Below are 24,891 nucleotides of genomic sequence, written 5' to 3'. Positions count from 1 at the left end.
CCGAGTATGTGTTTTCATAAACACTTCGCTAAGTGATACATGACGTCCCAACTCTTCCTCCTACAATGATAGTCAAACAGATTAAATTCACATAAGCAGTATTAGAAAATCAGAAGTTACGTAATTGGATGGAAACCGAAGACTTGCCATTTCTTGATGAACTTGCACAAATAATTTCTGACCGGCTAAGTGGTTGTGCACTCCAAGACCTCCACGAGTAGAGTTTCTGCACTGTGAAGCATTCTCACTCTTCTCAATAGCATCGGGGGTTTCCCAATATTCCCACATCTCAGCCCATAATGTATCACAAATCCATGATGGTTGCACACCCCTCCTCTTTGCTTGACTGACGATGCCTTTCATCCGCTTCTTGGCAATCTTCAAGAAACCTTCTTTAACAAGGTCAGTAATCCCAGAATCCCACCTAAACTTCCGCTACATCACACAAACAGTTACAGTTAGCAACAATTCTAACTCATACATAGAGTAAACAATAACATGTTGTGAAAGAGTCAACATTACCGCAAACATCCTGAAGTATCTCTCTTGAATGGGTATTGGAGTCACCTTCCAACTGTAGTAAGGCCCATCAAACTTCCTCCTAAAGATTGTTGCAATCGCTCGAGACAGCCTCCCTTTGTGTCTGTTAAACCTGTTATAAAAAACAAGAATAGCAACAACTGATATTTTTTTAGACTAAAACCGATATCACAACAACAACTTATATCACAACCAACAACTTATATCACAACAAACAACTTATATCACAAACTAAAACCGATATCACAACAACAACTTATATCACAACAAACAACTTATATCACAACAAACAACTTATATCACAAACTAAAACCGATATCACAACAACAACTTATATCACAACCAACAACTTATATCACAACAAACAACTTATATCACAAACTAAAACCGATATCACAACAACAACTTATATCACAACAAACAACTTATATCACAACAAACAACTTATATCACAAACTAAAACCGATATCACAACAACAACTTATATCACAACAAACAACTTATATCACCACAACAAACCTATATCACAACAACAACTTATATCAAACCTATATCAAACTAAAACCGATATCAAACTTATATCACACAACTTACATCAAACCGATATAACTAAGATCATTTATACCATTTATATCACAATATCAAATAAGAATCACAACAACAAACTTATATCACAACCTATATAAAACTTATATCACCACAACAAACCTATATCACAACTAAAACCGATATCAAACCTATACCAAAACAAACCATAAAGAGAATTTAACTAAGAGAATTTATACCATAAAGTCTCGATTCCTGGAATAGGTTGCTCAGACAGCAGTGGTAGATACTGGCGACCTGGAAGAGGAAGCAAACGATCCAAAATCTCATTGTAGTCAACATTTGGATTATGATTTTGTTGAGGTGGATTAGGATATGGGATTCCTCCTTCGTCGCCATCTTCCTCATTACGGTTTGGTGGCGGTACAACTTTTAGAGCAGGAACAAGTGGTGGAAGAGTAGGAGAACGTGGCTGTGTCCTCGGCGGTGACTGCGAAGGAAGGATTCGACGCGAATGGGTCCCGGAATGGTTCCCAGACTGTGTCCTCGGCGGAAACTGCGAAGGACGACTTTGATGCGAATTGGTCCCAGAATGTGTTGCCGATGGGTTGGACGAGTGAGAAGAAGTTCCGGGAGCACTGACACCTCTGGTGGTGTTTCTCCCATTGTATGTCCTTACACCCGACGCAGTCTTGCCTCCACGACCACGAGATCTACTACCGGTGAGAACCATTAGATCGACGAATGAGAAGAGAAAAATTTGAGAGAGAAATCGGAAAATCTCCCTTTGAGAGAGGATAGAGTGTTAAACCAAGATCGAGAGCGGCTAATAATAAACGAAGAGAAGTCGTTTGTGTTTACCTAGTTATTAACGAAAAGAGTAGCAAATTAGTCGCAAAGGAGTCACAAAGTAAATTAACCTAGTTATTAATCAAAAGAGTAGCATATTAGTCGCAAAGTAGTCGTAGATTAAATTAACCTAGTTATTAACGAAACAGGTATCTAATTGGTAGCAAAAGATTGACCATTTTACGACTACCATATATACGTCACAAAATAAAAAATCTTGAATTCTACACATTATGAACAAAACTGTTGATATAAATCACTAAATAGAACTCATATTAGTAGTATAAAGTACATGTAATAGTAAGATTTAGTAAAACAATGTTTACTTCACTTAGTTTTGAATTTTTCTTCATTGCAACACATTCTCATATAGTAGAACATGTAACATTTGAGATAAATTTTCAACTTATTGATGTTTAGTTTATAGTCATGGAAATTTAATACTTTGAGAAAGTTAATATTGATAAGGTGAGCAAAACAAAGCATAAACTTCAACCTAAACATGTAGATGAATCTCAAATGTGAAATTTCAAAATAAAAAATAAAGAGAGTGGCTAAACAGTCTTAAAAGAGTAGCTAAATCAGGTGTTAGTCGCAAAGTCTTCAGATATTAGTCACAATATAGTCGCAAAGGAAGTCTCAAAGTAGTAGAAAACGAGTGACAAAAGTCTTCAGTCGTAACATCGTGGCAAAATAGTCGCAATGTGTGACTATTTTAAGACTACCTTATTAAAGTCACAAAATAAAAATCTTGAATTCTACACATTATGAACAATATAAATCACTAAGGATAGCTCATAGTAGTAGTATGAAGTACTTGTAATAGTAAAATTTAGTAAAACAATGTTTACTTCACTTAGTTTTGAATTTTTCTTCATTGAAACACATTCTCATATAGAAGAACATGTAACACTTGAGATAAATTTTCAACTTATTGATGTTTAGTTTATAGTCATGGAAATTTAATACTTTGAGAAAGTTAATATTGATAAGGTGAGCAAAACAAAGCATAAACTTCAACCTAAACATGTAGATGAATCTCAAATGTGAAATTTCAAAATAAAAAATAAAGAGAGTGGCTAAACAGTCTTAAAAGAGTAGCTAAATCAGGTGTTAGTCGCAAAGTCTTCAGATATTAGTCACAATATAGTCGCAAAGGAAGTCTCAAAGTAGTAGAAAACGAGTGACAAAAGTCTTCAGTCGTAACATCGTGGCAAAATAGTCGCAATGTGTGACTATTTTAAGACTACCTTATTAAAGTCACAAAATAAAAATCTTGAATTCTACACATTATGAACAATATAAATCACTAAGGATAGCTCATAGTAGTAGTATGAAGTACTTGTAATAGTAAAATTTAGTAAAACAATGTTTACTTCACTTAGTTTTGAATTTTTCTTCATTGAAACACATTCTCATATAGAAGAACATGTAACACTTGAGATAAATTTTCAACTTATTGATGTTTAGTTTATAGTCATGGAAATTTAATACTTTGAGAAAGTTAATATTGATAAGGTGAGCAAAACAAAGCATAAACTTCAACCTAAACATGTAGATGAATCTCAAATGTGAAATTTCAAAATAAAAAATAAAGAGAGTGGCTAAACAGTCTTAAAAGAGTAGCTAAATCAGGTGTTAGTCGCAAAGTCTTCAGATATTAGTCACAATATAGTCGCAAAGGAAGTCTCAAAGTAGTAGCAAACGAGTGACAAAAGTCTTCAGTAGTAACATCGTGGCAAAATAGTCGCAATGTGTGACTATTTTAAGACTACCTTATTAAAGTCACAAAATAAAAATCTTGAATTCTACACATTATGAACAATATAAATCACTAAGGAGAACTCATAGTAGTAGTATGAAGTACTTGTAATAGTAAAATTTAGTTAAAAAATGTTTACATTACTTAGTTTTGATTTTTCTTCATTGGAACACATTCTTATAAAAGAACATGTAACACTAAGGATAAATTTTGAACTTATGGATGTTTAGTTTATAGTCATTGAAATTTAATACTTTGAGAAAGTTATTATTGATAAGATGAGCAAAACAAAACAGAAACTTCAACTTAAACATAAGGATGAATCTCAAATATGAAATTTCAAAATAAAAGATAAAGAGAGTGGCTAAATAGTCTTAAAAGAGTAGCTAAATCAGGTGTTAGTTGCAAAGTCTTCAGATATTTGTCACAATATAGTCGTAATTTGTGACTACTTTGTTACTTGTTAGGGGTAACAAATGTGGACGCAAATAAGTCCTCAATATGCGACGTTTTGCGACCATCCTTACCGACTATAGAGCTGGTCACAGAGTAGTCGAAAAATTGTGACCATTATGAGACGAATTTGTTTTCAACGCAAAATAGTCCTAATGTAGTCGCTTATGTGAGACCTTTTTATGACGTTTATGTTTCGTCGTTAATAAGCGACGTTTTTCTCTCCAATTGTTTTGTAGTCGCTTAGTCGTCGCAAATTAATCTCAAAACGTCGCTATATTTTGCAGGTTTTCTTGTAGTGAAAGGTAACGTAGGAATCTGACCAACATATCCTCTGTATTTTCTCTTTGACACAACTCTCTGTTTGGTTTCTAAAGGTAGTTGGAAAACCTCGTCAGAAGCATCGAAAACCGCCTTTCGAAGTTCGACAGGGACTTTATCGAACAAGGCCTCGAAGCATCCGTACTCTTCTAGAGCTTTCCGGAAATTTCCTCTCACTGAGTCCCATTCGAAAGTCCCTGGTTTTAGGTCTCGAAAATTGATGACCGGGAGCTGAACAGCAAGAGTAGTTTCCAAACTCACCATTTTCTCTGAACTTTGTTTTTAGATGTCTCTCTATGTATTCTTATATAAGCTTTCTAAGACCACTAGAGTTTGATTTTCTTAAAAAAAATATGAACATAATGCCAACATTTTTATTTATCTTTGTGATGTAGAAAATTCTTATCATACTCTTTTGTGTTGTAATATTCTTAACAAAGTCTTGGAAAGGTTTGAGTGGACGAAATAATTTTTAAAATATATATTTTTAATTAATATTGTCTGAATCACATTATAGATTCTATGGTACTATCTGATAAGTGACAACACTCTTTTATTTTTGTAAAATAGAAAACCCGTAAACTTCACACTCCTATTGTTTTAGCACTACAAGAAAACAGCATAAAACCGACAGGCATATCCGTCAGTTTTCCGTCGGAAACGACGATTACCGACGAATTACAGAGGTAAATGTTCGTCGGTTCTAGAGCATCGGAAAAAATAATCCGTCGGAAATCTGTTGGAAATTACTGACTGATTTCCGACAAGACAAATACCGACGGATAACCGACAAACATGTCGGTAAACCGTCGGTAAATACCGACGGATTTCCGATGGATATCTTATCGACGGATTTCCAACGGATTATGTACTGACGGGTTTCCGACAGCATTATACAGATGGGTTTCCGACAGCATTATACAGACAGGTTTCCGACGGAATATTTACCGACGGGTTTCCGACAGCACGAATACCGACGGATTTTCCGACGGTATTACCGACGGAACTACCGACGGTTTCACGATTGATTTTCAAAACTCCGTCATTTCCGACAGAATACCGATGGAATGTTTCGAAAAAATCCGTCGTTTCCGACAGATTACCGACCGATTTCTTCGAAAAAGTCCGTCATTTCCGACTGATTACCGACTGATGTACAAATTTTAATACTAAATTTTTGTTAAAATAGAAATGCTTATATAATAATAATTAAAAATTTTAGGGAAATATTATTTCGTACAAACATGGAAAATGTTCTAAAAACCGAAAACATAAATATGTTACAAAACAAAGCTAGAATTCAGAAATCTAAAAGGCAGAATGTCTTCCCATAAGGATCTAAGCGGGGGATAAGTTCTCGTCCAGGTTGAGAAACAAAATCTTCAATGGTCATCTCCATGGGAGCATGTTGTGAAGCTTGTGAATCTGGAACGGGGCTATGACGTGAATGGGAACCAGTAGCTTCTCCAGCAGTGTGGTTCCCACATGTGTTTGCAACATAGAACCATAGTTTCTTTGGAAAAAAAAACAAATTTAGATCCTATATGAATATAGGGAAAAAAAAAACAACAGAGGCACAAAAAGATAGTAAATTTTAAGTTGAAAAACGATTGGAGTTTGATAATTAAGAAATATAAATCCAGAGTTTTAGTTTAATTAAAGAACATAAATGATTTTTTTACCAAAAACACAAAAATTAGTTTTTTCCAAAAATAACAGTATTAGTTTTTTTCCAAAATCATTTTTAGTTTTTTTCTTCAAAAACTAAATTAACACATAATTTATAACATTAACACATATTTTACAATAATAACAAATAACTAAACTTTCAACCAAAAAAAAAAATTCTAAAAAAAAAACAAGATAAAACAATTAAACAAAAACCAAATCATCAAAAAAAAAACGAAATCTAACACCCTAACAAAAACAAAAACGAAATCCAATTCATCATTCATCAAATCACAGTCTAACAAATCACACTCTAACAAATCTAACACTCTAAATCTTCAAATTAATCTAAAGCCAAATCTTCATAAAATCTAATAAATATACCATAATCGTAAAAAACTAACAAAAATTAAGGAAATATGACAAAAAATGAGAGAACTTACGCCATTTTTTAAAGAGAGACGCCGGAGTAGATCCGCCGGAGTAGAGACAGCCGCCGAAGTAGAGAAATCCGCCGAAGTAGAGAAATCCGCTGGAGGGAAGAAAGCCGCCGGATGAGGGAAGAAAGCCGCCGGAATAGCAGCTGGTTTGGACGCCGGAAGTCGCCGGATTGGAAGCCGATTCGTCGCCGGAATTTTGGTTGCGAGAGCGAGAGAGAGGATTTGAGAAGTTGGCGTTATGTCGACGAGTGCGAGAAAGAAGATGAAATGACTTAGGTTTTATCGATGTTACCGACGGAAATACCGACGGAACATCCGTCAGAATTCAATAAAAAATTTAATTCCCCGCGATACCGAAAATTTAATTGTATTTCGTTTCCGGGGTGAAATTTCGCAATCCGTCGGTAATCCGTCAGAAAAAACCGATGGATTACCGACATAATACTTTTCCGACGGTGTTCCGACTATTTACCGACGCATTAGATATTAAAACCCTTAATCTTATTATTTTTCTTGACAAATATGCTTAAATTATGTAGTTTATATTTTTTTCTTGACAAATATGAGTAAATTATGAAAAAAAAAAATTGATAATATAAAAACATTTACCCATAAGATATAATATCATTCTATTAGTACTTTAGGCAAACAACATATTCATTTTTTTAAAACACAAATTTTTAATATTTCAGTTTAAAAGAAGATTATATAGTCATTGAAACTTCATACTTTATACATCTTTTACTAAATATGTGCGTTATAGAACAAAAATTAGAGGTTTACAAAACTCCATCGGAAATCTGTCAGTATCCGTCGGTAAAAACCGACGGATTACCGACAGCACAAAGGAAAACTGACCAAAATTTTACTAACCTGACGAAAGTTAGATATCCGTCGGTGACCCGTCGGTAATTTCTGACGGATTACCGACGGATTTGTTTTACCGACCGAATTACCGACGGAATTTACCATTTATTTTTAATTAATTTTTTAATTATTAAGTTAATTACATTTATTTATTTTACTAAAAATTTTGAAAGCAAATATTTCTTTATTACAAATATTTATTACTAAAAATTTTGAAAGCAAAAATTTTGAAAGCAAATATTTATTTGTTACAAATATTGAAAGCAAATATTTATTTTTATTACGCATGTACTTCAAAGTTACAATTGTTAATAATTAAAAAAATCTATTCTGAATCAGAAGAGTAATCGGTAGAAGCTGAGTCTGAATCATCTTCGTCAAATTCTCCAATTTCATCTTCTGATTCAGAGTCGACTCTGTCATCTAAACTATCAACATTTTGACCCATCGATTGCATATTTCCCCTATATGCATCATTCACCATCTCAAGAGAACCCACACCACAATCTACTTCTGTTCTAGGTTCCTCTACTCTATCAACAATATATGGTTCGCTAGTACTATTGTATTCTGGTCTTTCACCATGGAGAAACCAAATCTTGTAACCCGGCATAAAACCATTGGAATAAAGATGACCCCATACTAAATCAATCCTAATATTGTGAGAATTCTGACAAATCGAACATGGACATTTCAACTTACGGGTTTTTAGAGCGATCGGTTGTTGACAAGCCAATTCCATAAATTCACCAACACCACGAGCATACTCATCATTCAATAAATTTGATTCTGGATCGAGCATCGGTCCGTCCATCCACGATCGAAAATAAGAAGAAGAAGACATTTTAGGTACGTTTTTTCTGAAAAAATGAGTGAGAATATGAGACAAAGCGATTTGTTTATATAGAATGGTTTCCGTCGGTAATCCGTTAGTAATCCGTCGGTAAATTTTGAAACTGCAACGGTCATAAAACGGCTATAAGAACGGATACTTTGGGTCGTCGGAAATCCGTCGGTAATTCGAAAAATGTAAAACGGACATATTTTCCGACAGATTTCCGACGGATATTACTGACGGACTATATCCGTCGGAAAAGTGACGGTTTCCCGACGGATAAAATCTGTCGGTAACTTACCAACGAAAAACCGACGAAATCATTCGGCGTCAGATAACTGTCGGAAATCCGTCGGTAATTTCCGACAGACAAATTTCCGTCAGTACCTCCGTCGGAAATTACCCTGTTTTCTTGTAGTGTAGGGCTTGTTTTAGATATGTAGTATACGACTTCAAATCGGTTTCATTGGATCAAACCGTTGGAAAATAATTTGAACTTTTTATCTTATCTCACTGAAAATAAAGTAGAGATCCAATCAAATAACATTCACGCCAATTCTAAAACATTATCACTTAATTTGATCAATGATCAATATGATAACATCAAGTTATTTCTAAAAACATTATCTTTTTGATCATCAATCTTCTGTACCACAATATGCTTTGAGAGTGGAATTTGCTTCACGGCCTTCTTTGGTTGCAAAGAAGTTTATGAGAGCGATGTTATTGAATGGCTTATACATAAGAGGATGTTCGTCATCCACAAGCTCCTCAGGAATAGAAACCGAGCCCGTAAGGAACGAGAAAAGACCTATAGTGTACCTCACCTTGTCACCTACCATTGTCACTCTATGTTCACAAGAACGTATCCTGTCATTGCTCCAACCCTAACCATATATATCCATGGAAAATTACATACAAAATAGACGCATACGAAACCAAACAGCCATAATCGATTGTTTAACCACATGCAGTTTTCTAAGTTTATATATACGTTTGTATAGCAAAATGTTTTTAAAATATATATAGAAAAGGATCGTGAAATCTATATTATTATTTTAGTCGACTGATCAATTGAGTTATTTACGTTTAACATATATATATTTATTAATACCAAATGTAATGAAAATGCAAAAAATATATTTCATTGGAGTTACGTACCATAGAGATGTCACCGGCCATGACGACGTATGACTGGAGTGGGAGTTGAAGGGAAATCCATTCACCGTCTTTTGACTTTACCTCTAAACCATTTACATCGTTTTGGTGAAGTATCGTTAAGAAAGTCTTGTCTGTGTGCTGAGGAAAAGCTGGCATTGAGACAGACTCTGGTGGAGCCAAATACATGAGAAATTTGAGTAGGTAAGTCTTTGATTCGAAGTGAGATTCGTAGTATTTCTCAACATCGTAGTTCTCGAATAACATCCTCACCACTAGCCGGTCCAATTCCGCAACTGCGTTTGAAAAACTGTGTATGGTTTTGCTGCAAAGCGTAAAATTAAACAAATAAAAACTATAGAGTCAGTGTTTCAAAGTACACCAATCTATCGAAAACTTTAAGCTAGTTTTCTCTGTCCAAATGAAAAGTATCAAATTGAAATAAAAGTGACCAACTCAAAACTAATTGGTAGCCAGTTCATTGGTACATGTCTCTTATATAGTATTACTTTAGCTAGGTTTCTATCGTATTGCAAACATGAAATTTGTAACATAAACTGGTCATAGTGCTTTTTGGTTTTACGAAGTAGTAAAAGTTATTGGCTTCATTTGACATTAAAACTAGATATAATCGAGTTAAGACATACCAAAACTGATCATTTCCTTGAGGCCACATGAGATTAGTGAATTTCTTAGCATCTTCTTTGTTGGTAACATAATCAATTCCAAGACCCTCGTGAAGAGGGATTATAGGCATTTGACCAACGTAGCCGTGGTACGGCTTCTCATTTACATTCTTCATCTTCGTCTCCGTCGGGAGATCGAACAGATCCTTAGCAGCGGCAAAGACTGAATCGTCTAGTTGCTGCGTTATTCCATCGTAAACCGCCACGAAACAGCCGTATTCCTCTAAGGCCTCACAAGCATCTCTCGAAATGGAACGCCACGCAGACGTTCTTGGTTTTAAGTCTTGCTCTCTCGTGAAATCAAGAATCGGAACCTTAGTAGTGTTCAGGATTGATTCCATATTTGGATACATTATTTCTAATTTGACCTTTCTTGTATTTGTCAGAAGCACTTGTTCTTAATAGAGAATTTGTTACGTATATTAATGAGTTTATATAATTTTTTGTTTGACATCAGTAATGAGAATGAGCAACAAAAAAATCTCTATATATGAATAGAATGGTAGTTTTCTTTGTTAAGCAAGAATTCATTTTATTAATACCTAAATATGTTTTAGAATCAAAACCGTATTAAATAGTCGATCCATACTTAAATTATTAGTATGATAGCTTTTTCTTTTTAAGAACCATGTATTGGAAAACCTCAAATCTAAACGGTTATCCCGACTCGATAACATAGTTTATAGTGTGGTCCATGGATTCGGTGACTTATAATATCACTACTACATAGTGTAGTCCATAGAACTGGTGACGTACTAGTAAGTAATATTAGTAAACAAACATTTTGTTTTCATTCTAAAATGAATAATTGAAACCTAAGAAGCAAGATGCCTTCAAGATTTGTCTTCTTATGAACACCTAAAATCTTATGTATAAGCCATTTGACCATCCACAATACTCATGTACTTTTAAATTAGAAATACATGAATCGATATAAAGATCGGTGCAATAACTATTACCCAATTAATTGGGGCAGTGATTATATCTAAAAGATATAGAATTTACCAAATTATGTGAGATTTGAGATGTGAAAGTTAGTGAAATCGATGTGTGTCTTACTATTTTAATATATGACTTCATCAATCATCTCAGAATAGCGACCTTAGTTTTGAATTAATTATCTCGGATAATATTTATTTTCATAATTGAATTTTAATAATATAATAAATAATAAGTTGGTTTTCTTGTGTTTGTTGGACAGTGGAAAGACTATTGAGTGAACTAAAAACTATAAAACAATAATTGAGGGAAACATTGTAAAAGATTTGTACATGTTTTGAAAAAATTAGGCTGTAAAATTAGGTCCGATTCGAGATCATTGACTTCATCAGCTTGGCTGGGCTTCTGTAGCCGGTGATGCTGCTAGTGCTATGATGACGGAGAGAAAGTGCACTGATGACTATAATGCAATTTCAAGCTGGTTTTTTTTATCGTGCGTGTTATGCTTTTAATGCTTTGAAGGCTCCCAAGTTTATTGAATGGAAAAGAGTTGCATTTGAGCATATTGGTGAACAAGTCAATGACCTTTGGTGTTGCGAGAGTTTTCCCGCTGAAGATTTACCTATATGGAGAATAGGGGTAAAATCTGTAATTTCAATATCTTCCCTCAATGAGACGTTGAAATTAGAAGTCATAAAATTGATTACATATTTGCATACTTTATTTCTAATTTGACTTTCTGGTATTTGTTAGAAGCACTTGTTATTCATAGAGAATTTATTACATATACTCCCTCCAATTTATATTATTTGTTGTTCTTTGCAATTTCACACATATTAATAAAATTATCAAATTTTATGTTTTATTCTTGATTAAAATACTATTTCATTTGATATAAATAATTAATAAGCTAACAATTAAGAATAAAATTAGAAATTTGATTCATAAAGTTGCATCGTAAATACAAAACAACAAGTAATATGAAATACAAATTTAACTCTAGAATGACAACTAAAAAACCGGAGAGAGTATTAATAAATTTATATATTTATATCTTTTTACATCAATAGTGAGTTTTTATATTATTGTAAATTTATATGGGCGTTCAAATATGAAATGAGCAACAACAACAAAAAAAGCTCTATATAACGATATTAATATGAATCGAATGGTAATTTTCTTTCTTTGTTAAGCAAGAATTCATTTTATTAATGCATAAATATGTTTTAGAACCAAAACCCTATTAAATCATCGATTCATACGCACTATCCACCTAACCACAACCACAACCAACAGCGGAAATAACCAATATCAATATCCAATAATAAGCCAATATTAGAACATAAACAATAACCAATATTCAACCAACAAGAGACATAAAACCAGCAACCTAGCAATGATTCTAATGATCCAACTCTAGCAACCTAGCACTGTCAGACAACAACCAATCAAGTCCCTAGAATATCCTCCTCTTCATTGCCTTGATTCCACGATCACACTTTGTCTTTACCTGCACCACAAACACAAATTGCAATGCATGAGTATTTTATAAACACTCAGTAAGGCAATCTTTCCATCTACTGGGCTATACACACAAGCAATAGAGACATCTCTAACCATCAACCAACAATCAACAATCAACAATAACAAACCAGGACTCTGCATCGACCGACACCAAGCATGCATCGACTGACACCAGTTGGGGGTTTCGTCGACCGACGCATGATATGCATCGACCGATGCAAGGGTCACTTACATCGACCGATACTCCCATTGCATCGAAGGACACATGCTCGACATAGCATGAAAACCCTAAGGTTTCACGCGCTGTCCTCTCACTTGCATCGACCGACGCACAAAGTGCATCGACTGATGCATATGCCAAGCATCGTTTTCCCCAAAGCTTCTCGCCGGATCTTTGTTCCTACAACCACAAAAAAAAACTCGATCCCAAGCCACAAGAAAGCTTCCCAATGTCCCAAATAACGTTCTAACAAGCATAACAACACACAACAAGCAGATCAGAGAAATCTCCAACTTAGATAAGCCATGGTCATGCACTTACCTTTGCCAAGAATTTTCTGAACCTTAAACAAGCAAGAACACGCTGCTAGGAAGCTCCTACAACGACCTCAGCTACGGATCTCTACAAGAAACGCCTAAAATCTGAAATCACCAAGAACACTCAAGAACACTTAGGGAACCTTTTCTCTCTTTTCTTTCCTCTAAAAAGCGGCTAAACACGACTAATGAGATACAAACTCGACTTAAGGGTTTTCCTTAACCCAAAACGCATCAGCTGCTTGAGACCCATGTTGAGACCCATGTAATCAATACACAAGCGAAAACTCTCATCCTTTTTCTTAACGAATAACATCGGCGTTCCCCATGGTGATACACTAGGACGGATGAATCCCTTGTTCAACAAATCTTCTAGCTGCTTCTTCAGCTCTGCCATCTCTGCTGGAGCCATCCTGTAAGGAGCCTTGGATAATGGTGTCGTCCTTGGTTCCAGTTCAATCATAAAAGGATCAGACCGAGAAGGTAGTAATCCCTGCAATGACTGGAACACATCCTCAAACTCCTCCACAACCTGAATACCGCTAACCGTAGACTTCCCCACTGACTCTGGCATAGATATAGTAACCAAATAAGCCTCATGGCCCTTCTCGATCATCTTCCCAGCCTGAATGGCCGAGATCACGAGACTCCCCGAAGTCGGGCTAATCACCTGAAAAACCAACTTCTCTCCTGAGCGCTCAAACTCCACTCTACCCCGATAACAATCCAGATGAACCATATCCCGATGCAACCAGTCCATCCCCAAGAAAATGTCATACAACTCTAGTGGGCTGATAAGAAAATCCGCAGGCCAAGACTCTCCCACGATCTAAATATCGATACCCCTCACTCGACCAATCACTCTCAGAAACTTGCCTCCAGCAACTATGACAACTCCTGCACTTTCTCTGGGATCTCCCATGATAACCGCACTCTCTGCACACTCCGGGGTAATGAAGCTATGAGTAGCTCCAAATTCTAACATAACATGTGACTTAAACCCGCCCACCAACAAGGTCCCTACACAAACATCATGTGATGAGAACCTAACACTTTATCACAGGACAACATAAAATCTGAACTTACTAAGAATTCACAAAGACAGAGTACCAGAAATTATACATTTGATCGCCCCGGCACTGGTTCCACCAGTCTCTGCAATTGTGTAAACCCTTGGCGCCTGCTCAATCCGTGCCACCTACTGCCCTCCCGGCTGCACTTGCTGCAATGTTGCCACTGCTATCGGCTGCAACTTCGGACACAAGGGCCTGATGTGCCCTGGCTCCCTACAATGATAGCATACACGAGCTGCTGCCAACGGAGCACTCCTCTTAGAAAAGCTAGCAATCTTGTGATCCTTGCCCCGACACCCGAAGAAACTCGGACCACCCGGCCTCTGCATAGCCTCCTATCTCCTCTTGGTTCCCTACGCACGATCCTTGTTGCAGTCTCAACAAGCTCTACACGCGTAGCATAACTCTGCCCTCTACAGTAAACCCTCAAATCATCACGTAGGGCCCTCAAAAACCTCCTGATCTGAGCCTCCTCATACTCCATATCCCGACCCCCACACCTCATAAGTCGACTGAACTCCAAGTCAAGCTCTCGCACTGACCAAGTCCCCTGAGCTAGCTGAAGGAACTGCACCTCCAACCTATCTAGTGCTTCTCTAGGAAAATACTTGCGGTTGAACTCCAAGACATGACATCTCCCTCTGCACTCTCCTAGCAGCCACAGCACTCCATCACAACTGAGCATCACCAGTCAAATTGTGGACCCCAATGTCCACCAAAACTCCTCAGGACATCTCAGAGGATCAGTACCTCCCAAAAACCGCTCGGTACCAATACGGCTCATCTCTCTCAGCATGCTGACATAACGAGAATGAACCCCTACATCCGCAGCCACTGGCTGCTGCACCCCTGCCACCATTGGCGGCACTCCCGGTGCCTGAGCCGGTACCACACCCGGTAACCGCGCTAACAATTGTGTCAGCAAACCCGCAAGGTTGACACCCGGTACTACCACACCTGGGGCCCTAACATCACCGGCTACTGCAGCATCAACACCGCCCCCTCTGGCCACACTCATGGAATCTCCCTGGACACCCTGCGACTCGCCAACACCCTCTGATGTCACACTCTGACCGCAGTCTCACTAACCACTGGAGCCCTGCCCCTAGCATGACCACGTCCGCGTCCATGACCACGTCCGCGTCCATGATCACGACCAGCAACAGCACCCTCTCTAGTCATCTGCACTACCATTGATTTGGTCGAGTTTTTACCCGATACACTTAACCGCAAGGCAATATATGCGGGGTCGAATCGACAAGGACCAATGGTACACTAAATATTTGCGAGACTTGTAAATAGCTAAAGCGAACGAAAGTTTGTTTGTTTGGATTCAGAAATTGTAAATAAAAAATGTAATAAATAAAACGATTTAACTTATGGGATTAAAAAATTGGGCTATAGGGTATTTTAGAGATCAGTGACCAATGGGGAAATGAAACAAGGAATTCAATAGTTAAGAACCATTCTTGAACATGAACACAAGATTTGACTAACCCTCTTTCAAGGTATTAATCACTAAAGTTGACTACTCAATTACTAAAATTTCATTTGTAATCTCCTAATCAAATTTGCATTATCAAACAAGTTCACTAAGTTCACAATATCCCCTAACATCAACTTTCGCAGGTTAGAGAATATTGCTCAATTCATATTGGTTCAGGCATTCTATCGAACACTTGTGATGCGTAGGAAGACCTAGAATCTAGAACAAGGTGATCAGTCCTATTCTAGCATTAAGAGCATATGAATCAAAGAACCACAAAGAAAATAGAATTCCCAAACAACAATTAAACCATTAAATCATTCGATCCCCTACTTAGAACCCTAAAACCCAATTAGGTGACTACTCACACATATTGAAAGCAACAACACAAATAGATGAAGAAGACATAATTAAATTGATGAAATAAAATGAGGAAAGAGTTTAGAAATCTTCTCCAAATTGTTAAAGAGGATGAATCTCTAATCTCCAGAAATGGCTTACAAAAGTCTCCAGTTGCAGAAAAACTCAGAAAAATAGAATATGCATCCCCCTGCTAATTAGGTTTTGGGGGTATTTATACCCTTATTAAAATAAAAAAATGAGAATAGAAAAGTTTAGAAAAAGGAAATAAGTGTCTGGATTGTAGTCAAAACAGACTTTATCAGACTTCAATAGACTTGAGAATAAATTTCACCAGACTTCACCATACCTGACTAGACTTGGCTTCAAACTTCACCAGACTTCACCAGACTTGACTTCAAACTTCACCAGATTTGACTTCAAACTTCACCAGACTTCACCAGACCTCTCCAGACTTCAACAAACTTGTCTACAGACTTTACTAGACTTTCCCAGACTTGTCTATAGACTTCACCAGACTTCATGCTTCAGTTCAACTTGAAGATATCCAAAAGTCACTTCCTGCTTCTTTATTCCAATTAAGCTCGAATCCAACCAAAAGTCTCCAAATCTAGCACATTGTCTCCACACCTAATCACAACTCAAGAAAAGACCAAAAAGACACAAAAGACGGACAAAGATGCGACAAATGACTCAAAACGAATAGTAAATGAAGGACAAAAGACACCAAAAATACAATACATCAACCATGAACAGAAGGCTAATCACGCAAATAACATTCCACAAAAAAAATCATAGACTCACCGTGGAATCACATTGTAGGCTCGAAGAGGATGTTCTAGGACTCCATGCCACACACACAATTGACTAACTCACATAATCAATCAAGACATGCAATCCCAAACATCACAACAAAAACCTAGTGAACCCAAACCTAGAACAGTAAGGGCTCTAATACCAAACTGAAACGACATGACCCGTTTTTTTATAATAATAAATAATAAATAATAAATATTAATAAACTACAGCTAGTGGTCTCATACCCACTAGCCACATAACCAAAACCACAACCAACAGCGGAAATAACCAATACCAATATCCAATAATAAGCCAATATTAGAACATAAACAATAACCAATATTCAACTAATAGGAGACATAAAACCAGCAACCTAGCAATGTTTCTAATGACCTAACTCTAGCAACCTAGCACTGCAAGACAACAACCAATCGAGTCCCTAGAACATCCTCCTCTTCATTGCCTTGATTCCACGATCACACTTTGCCTTTACCTGCACCACAAACACAAATTGCAATGCATGAGTATTTTATAAACACTCAGTAAGGCAATCCTCCCATCTATTGGGCTATACACACAAGAAATAGAGACATCTCCAACTATCAACCAACAATCAACAATCAACAATAACAAACCAGGACTCTGCATCGACCGACACCAAGCATGCATCGACCGACACCAGTTGGAGGTTGCGTCGAACGACGCATGATATGCATCGACCGATGCAAGGGTCACTTGCATCGACCGATACTCCCATTGCATCGACGGACACATGCTCGACATAGCACGAAAACCCTAAGGTTTCACGCGCTGTCCTCTCACTTGCATCGACCGACGCACAAAGTGCATCGACCGATGCATATGCCAAGCATCGTTTTCCCCGAAGCTTCTCGCCGGATCTTCGTTCCTACAACCACAAAAAAAAAACTCGATCCCAAGCCACAAGAAAGCTTCCCAATGTCCCAAATAACGTTCTAACAAACCTAACAACACACAACAAGCAGATCAGAGAAATCTCTAGCTTAGATAAGCCATGGTCATGCACTTACCTTTGCCAAGAAGATTCTGAACATTAAACAAGCAAGAACACGCTCATAGGAAGCTCCTACAACGACCTCAGCTACGGATCTCCACAGGAAACGCCTCCAATCACCAGAAATCACCAAGAACACTCAAGAACACTTAGGGAACCTTTTCTCTCTTTTCTTTCCTCTCAAAAACGGCTAAACACGACTAATGAGACACAAACTCGAGTTAAGGGTTTTCCTTTACCCAAAACGCAGCGTTTAACTTAAACTCGCACGCACAAAGTCGACCTTGCATCGACCGATGCAATCTCTAAACCGAAATTTCGGTTCGCGGATGTTACATATATTAATTTAATCCTTTATATATTAATAGAGAAACATTCTTGAAAATATGTTGAGATGTTGTCACCAAATATCTCAAAACACATTTTAGCAAATAATCCTCATTAGTTAATAACTAATTACATCCATGTCATTATAAGTTTTATTCAAAATTCTTATAATAAATTAAAATTGTTTTTTATTTTCCAAATTTTAACAAAGTGCACCTCTTTTTTTAACATCTACGTTTATAATTATTTCAAAATTCATATTATAAAATCTAATATCTAATTAAATTATTAAAAATATTAGTACTCATATATTTACATTTACATACCAAAAATATATTCATTAAAATATCAAAAATTGTAGCCATTTTATTTGAATGTATATTTTATTTCTTTAAAAAATAACAAATTGATTTATTTTTTAAAAATTAATATTTTTCTGTTATATTAAAATAAAGTCCATACAAATATACATTAAGTAATTGTTGATTATTAGTAAATACCAACTATTAATTAAATAATATTAAATACTTATAAATCCCCTTTCTGATTATTCATTCGTAATTTATATTGTCTTTTTTCTAACACGTAGAAATTTAAATTTAAGAATATTGCTTTTTCCTTATACGTATAAGTATTTAGGAATCCATTGAAACCACACAAATGATATAAACATTTGAATTAGATAAATTATAAGTATTAAACCATCTATGTTGACTACGGATCCCAGATTTCAGATAATAATTTTATTCATATAAATTTTGTTTTAATGGATTTATTCTGCACATAGTGGTTTATAATATGGTCCATGGATTGGAAAAAAAATCGCAACTGTAATCCCGACTCGATAACATAGTTTATAATGTGGTCCATGGATTAGGTGACTTGTAATATCACTACTACATAGTGTGGTCTATAGAACCGGTGACTTTAGGAAAATTACTAAAAAACATTTTGTTTTCATTCTAAAACGAATAATTGAAACCTAAGAAGCAAGATGCCTTCAAGATTTGTCTTGTAAGGAACACCTCAATCCATTTTCATTTCAAAGAATATTTCCATCCACAATCTATATATACATTTTTTAAGTACATTTTGTATTTTACCCTTAAATTTAACTTATTTAAAATTTTATTTAAATACTACAAAATATCTCTACCAACTCTCTAGATTTCTGATCGAGAATATATGATAAAAAGATCTTTAATATTCTGACTTGCTCACCAAGATTTATTCTCCTAACCATAATTACCTCTATAAATAAATTGTAAATAGAACAACTATTGTATTCATCTTAGCAATATAGAGTTCACCTTCTATTATCATTAAAACGTTTTTCAATAAAACTATGATTCACTCGGACATCAGTTTTCTTTTTCCAGATTTGATTATTTTTATTTCTTTCATATATGTGTGAAGCTTTAATAGTTTTTAAAATGGTATTGTTTATAATATATATATATATATATATAAACAATATGATGAATACAAAAGCAGAGAAACATTAGGGGTGTGAATGGTTGCAGCGGTCAAGGCGGACAAATTCATCTGCGGATTAAACCGCTTTTTATTTACCATTCGTTAACTTTAGTCCGCAGTGGTGCGGTCCAAAAGAAATAGAGACAAAACCGAAGCGGACTAACTACAGACCGCTTTTGCTTACAAATACAGTTGGACCGCAGTGGTTTGTTATCCACACTAAAATAGGGTGGTCTGGTCCGCAGTTGGATTTGTCCGCCCCAACTGCGGTTATCATTTAGACCCTAGGTTTTCCGGTTGTTTTTGTTATGCTTATGTTTCTTTTTCTAATTCTCATTGATTATACTCGTTTTTTTCTTTTTTTTGTAATAGTTATAATTCTTAATTTTAAATAATCGTAGATTTGAATTGGTTTTTGATTCCTTTATAACTATAGTAAGTAACATTTCTATATTAGAACTTTATATAATACTTCAAAAATATTTTAAAACCTCCTAGGACAATTTATGTTTAATTCATTTTTAGTCAAAGTGTTTAATTATACGATATAGCACATATAATATTTTATTATATTTTTAAAATATATACTATGGGTCCCATAGTATAGGACGGGGTTATATAGCGGGACGGTTTTGGAACAATATTAGCATAAATTTAAATTTTTTTACATCTAATAAATTTATTTGCAAAACTAAAACAGTAAAACTTTAATTATAAATGTTAAACACATATTTCAACCAAAACATAATATAAAACTATTCTAAAGTAGAAAAAGATATTTATCCAAAATTAAAACTGTATAAATTTTATAGGACATATGAAATATTACCAAAAATAACAAACAAATACAACATAAATTTTTATTTAATTTTTGATTATAAAAACATAGTCTCGCAGTGTACCACGGGTTAAAACCTAGTAGTCTAACATTATATAAACAATAAGAAATGATCCACCAAAAAGCCCACCAATATCTTGAAAAAAAATGTTCTAACAAACATGTCTTGTAAAATTCCCACCTTAGAATTTCTCAAGAGAAGATTTGAAATCAGGCACGAAATATTGGGAATCAACAAGTAAGAACATCACGCAAGCACTTGAAGAATATGGATGTTTCATCATAGATCTTCAAAACAAGACTTCGTTAGATCTTCTTGATCAAGTCTTTGGTTCTTTGGTCGACTTGTTTGATCTTCCGACCCATACCAAAATGGTGAACAAATACGATAAGCCCTTAAGAGGCTACGTTGGTCAGATTCCAGCTCTGCCTCTTCATGAAAGTCTTGGCATTGATAATGCCACTTCGTTAGAAGCAACCAGAAGCTTCACAGGTTTGATGTGGCCGCAAGGAAATGAACATTTTAGGTATGTACTAATTAAAGGATCCGATTCATTTTAAAATCCTCACCTATTGTTTTCTGATATTTAAACGTTCAACTTTGCTTGGTTTGTGTTAGTGAATGTTTGCACAAGTATGCGGAGTTTGCAGCCAAGCTTGATCAAATGGTGATTCAGATAGTTTTCGAGAGCTATAACGTCGAGAAGTACTGCAATCCATACATCGAATAAACCACTTACCTTCTCCGCATGCTGAAGAATTGTGCACCTAACACTGAAACCCCTACTTTAGGATTTGTTACACATACTGACAAGAGTTTTACAACAATACTTCAACAGGACCAAGTCAATGGGCTTGAAATGGAAACTAGAGAAGGAGAGCGAATCAATATCAATCTATTCGCAGGCGATGCACTTCAGGTAAAGTTCGGTTATAAAAATTACAATCGACTAATTCAGACAAATATAACTTGAACTAATTAATTAAGTGTCTATATATATACCTTTAGGCATGGAGCAACGATAGGATTTGGTCTCCACGACACCAAGTTCGAGTGAGTGGTGAAACAGACAGATACTCTCTTGCGATGTTTGCGTTCAACAATGGAACACTTCAAGTACCAGAAGAGCTTATTGATCATCAACATCCTCTCATGTATAAGCCATTTGATCATCTCGGTCTTCTTCGATTCTACCGTACCGACACAGGTTACAAATCAGAGTGTCCCATCAAAGCCTATTGTGGTATTTGATTCGCTTCTATTATGTAATGTATCCACTATCCACTATCTAAAGCTTCATATTGTGAAAATGTAATAATCTTAAAGCGACAAAAATAAGTGTAATCTTACTCTGGAAAACATATATACAAACTTGGACATTAAGTCACAACAAGGACACGATCAATTGCTTGGTGTGTAATCATACATCAACTAATACACAAAAACAAGAAGGAAAAAATCATTCATCATCACTGTGATTTCCATTGACACGGACTCCAGAAACCATTTCGGATTCAGACATTACTCTCTCATACTTAACAGAACGAGAAGGGAGAATCCTAAACCGTCCAAAGCTTAAAGCTTGGGAAAGCTTATCATAGTCCCATCTCTGCTGAACAAACACAATGACAGCAAGTAGTATCGCGGTAACAGGTATCGCGACATCCCCAAACTTAGAGAAGAATTCGAAATTCGGATTAACAAACTCGTGTTCTTCTCCCATGAAGTAAGGATCAGGAACAGAACCAATGATGTAGTCATAGACGTGAGGGAAAAGCCTGACAAGAGTGATCCCAAAGTAGTATAGCTTCCTTAGTGGCTGCTGTGAATCAATCTGCCACATAACATTAGCAATAACCTGAGGGAGCAGGAAGAAATCTTGAACCAAACCAATGTACTCCTCTGTTTCGGTTTGCCACCAATTTGAAGCAGCAGGTGCGTAACTTCCAACAACTAATCTATCTGTTCTTGCGGGATGTAGAATCAAAGCGAGTATGTATCCTAGTGCGTGTAAGATCAAGGCAATGAGAAGTACACGACGATCACTTGGAACTTTATGAGGTTCTTGAGGTGTTCGAGTGAGCAGTCTTGCACGAGACCTCCACACTTTCTGACAAAGCCTTAGCGTTAGTAGGAAGCAAACCATCACAAGTAGCTTCACAGTGTAATCAATCACATTGAACCATTGACTTCTCTGTAACTCAAATGAAGGTGTTTCATATGTTGTTGCTGAAGCTTGTTTTCTTTTAAAGAGAGCCTCAGCTCCAGTGATCAACGGCAAGCTATACCCTAGAGCTTGAACTCCTAGCATTACAAGCGAAACAAAAGGAAGCGAGTCTGTATTGCTACCGACGTAAAAAAGCTGGCTAGTGATGCAACCGATAGAAAATGTAAGGGTGAGAACCCGTAAGATCCCTTCAACGCCTGCACGAGAAAGAATGTCTTCACGTTGTCTTCGGTAAAAGATAGGAGTTGTTTTGAGCTTCACCGGTTTAAAATAGAGAGGATCATCTTCTGGTCTTTTGCTTGATATAGAAACCTTAGCAGTTGGATCAGCCAACCAACGTGATTTGATGGGTGGATAAGAAACCACCACGTCGATCAAACAATCCAGCCCAGCTTCAAGATCAGCACTGTCGAACAAGATTTTCCAAGAAGCTCTCACATCTCTGCATCCCACAAGATACATTCTCCCAACATGCTCATCGTAAAGACCTTCCAAGTAAATAACAGAGAAGTTACCAAAATTTTCCCCTGTAAGTGACATTTGAGCTGATACATTCAGAAGAAGCTGTTTCTCAGTGTACTCAGCTTTTGTGCGGTAAGGAGCAGTCTGTTGTGGAATAGAAACGTTCATCGTACGCCAGAAAAGTCCGAATAAAGGACCTAGCGAGAGAACATCCATGCCGAAGTTAGTCCCTGAGGCCAGCTTGTCAGTAAATGCAGGGGTATGGAAAGTCAAGTCCTCAGCTAAATGAGAAAGACTTGTAAGCAAGTCATCAGAATCTTCCAACTTTGGAAACCACATTACAGACTTCTTGATTATGGTTCCGAAAGAGAACTCTTGGTTTCTCTCAAGGATAGCACCAGCTTTGTCTAACTTCGAGTAACTATAAAACGGTTTCGAATCCGAAGACTGGAAGTAGTTTTGCATATCCATAGGCTCCACAAGCTTCTCAAAGGATAAAGGGAAGAAAGAAGGAGTCAAGTTCTTTTCGGTATTTAAGCAAGAGAACGTTCCAACGAGTATACTTCGCTGCCTTATCGAAAAGGTAGTTGGAATATACAAACAAACACGAGCGTTGCAGCCATCTACCTGACCACTCCTGCAACCAACCATACATAACTGCCCGCTCGAAGGCTTCCACATCCCTTCAGCTGTAACAGTCATATTGTCTATCCCTGACCTCAACCCTGAAATGTAAAGATTCTCATTCGGATGAACAGCACGAAAAACCGCTGAGACTTTTGTAACAGCATCTGTTTCAGACTGAGCTGCAGTTTCCTCACAATGTATGTTCTGCATATACAGCTTCACATCTTTAAAGCTACCATCCGTTGATTTAATATCACCATCAGACGCAAACGGACCCAATTTGCGGCAGTACTCATCTGTGCCGTTACATTTCCAGTTAGGGACAACCGTGAGAGGCGAGCGGTTAGCAACTCTTTGGAGAAGATCACAAAACCCTTTCCCTTCATAGACATTGATACCACTTCCAGAACTCGTAAAGGTTTCGTTTTTATAAGGATACGGATCACAAGCCTTTGATACCAAATCGTTTGAGACAAAATCGTACCGAACAGATTTCCCAAGCTGAGAAGAAAGATGGATCTTGTCGAAAAACTTAAGACTAGGCTTCTGGTTTAGACTTGTAAGCTCTCCTCGGATCACTCTATTAGTCAATGTGAATCTTTTCGGATACCGAAGAAGAAGAAGAATCTGATCATCTTGTAACAGCGGAGGTGTGTCATGTTCCTTAACCCATTTCCATGGATCAGTAGAAGATTCAGATTCGTCACGAGAAGGCAACATTGTTTCACCAAGCATACACAACACTCTCTCATCATCACCACTGTTCTCAAAATAAACCCCTTGGAAGGAGATCTTAAGCTGAGTGTGACTAGGCCATAACTCAAACTCACGGATCCCATAGTAAGATCTCAAGCTTGGCAACTCGTTGAACATTGTGATCGCGAGTAGCAAAACACCATTGACGCCTACGTATCTCTTGGTTCGATGTGGGAGATCTAGATCTGTGACTGAGAAAGAAACAAGATTCATAGGCTTCGTCGACGAGTTCTTAGGTGTGTTCGTCGAATCAAACGGTAGAATCGGAGAATCACCAGAATCTTGATTCCAATCTCCGTATC

At 36.5% G+C, this 24,891-nt stretch overlaps 3 protein-coding genes and 1 pseudogene across 4 annotated transcripts in view; 1 reads left to right on the top strand and 3 right to left on the bottom strand.

Annotated features, from left to right (window-relative positions):
• Window positions 1-4,735, bottom strand: part of LOC104778206 (probable 2-oxoglutarate-dependent dioxygenase AOP1.2) — a 12,735-nt gene extending 8,000 nt beyond the window's left edge. The window contains exon 1 of the mRNA XM_010502599.1: window positions 4,455-4,735. Coding sequence (XP_010500901.1) covers window positions 4,455-4,735 — 281 coding nt within the window. The remainder of the gene's footprint in view (window positions 1-4,454) is intronic.
• On the bottom strand, window positions 8,840-10,534 carry LOC104778205 (probable 2-oxoglutarate-dependent dioxygenase AOP1). Its single transcript, XM_010502597.1, has 3 exons — window positions 10,087-10,534; window positions 9,443-9,764; window positions 8,840-9,168 (listed from the first exon to the last, which is right to left on the bottom strand). The coding sequence occupies exons 1-3, from the start codon at window positions 10,476-10,478 to the stop codon at window positions 8,920-8,922; spliced, it is 963 nt and encodes a 320-aa protein (XP_010500899.1). The 5' UTR covers window positions 10,479-10,534; the 3' UTR covers window positions 8,840-8,919.
• LOC109125142 lies at window positions 14,013-21,788 on the top strand (annotated as a pseudogene).
• Window positions 21,848-24,891, bottom strand: part of LOC109132300 — a 6,499-nt gene continuing 3,455 nt past the window's right edge. The window contains exon 2 of one of the 2 annotated variants that reach the window (XM_019243949.1): window positions 21,848-24,843. In XM_019243949.1, the coding sequence (XP_019099494.1) occupies window positions 21,977-24,843 (2,867 nt within the window). In that variant the 3' untranslated portion in view covers window positions 21,848-21,976. Of the gene's footprint in view, window positions 24,865-24,891 lie in introns of both variants that reach the window. The other variant, XM_019243950.1, reaches the window with a different exon arrangement.

This window comes from Camelina sativa, chromosome 3 (assembly GCF_000633955.1).
Source record: "Camelina sativa cultivar DH55 chromosome 3, Cs, whole genome shotgun sequence".
In the NCBI taxonomy this organism is placed as follows: Eukaryota; Viridiplantae; Streptophyta; class Magnoliopsida; order Brassicales; family Brassicaceae; genus Camelina; species Camelina sativa.
Note: the sequence above shows the minus strand (reverse complement) of the source record. Positions and strands in the feature narration are given on the sequence as shown.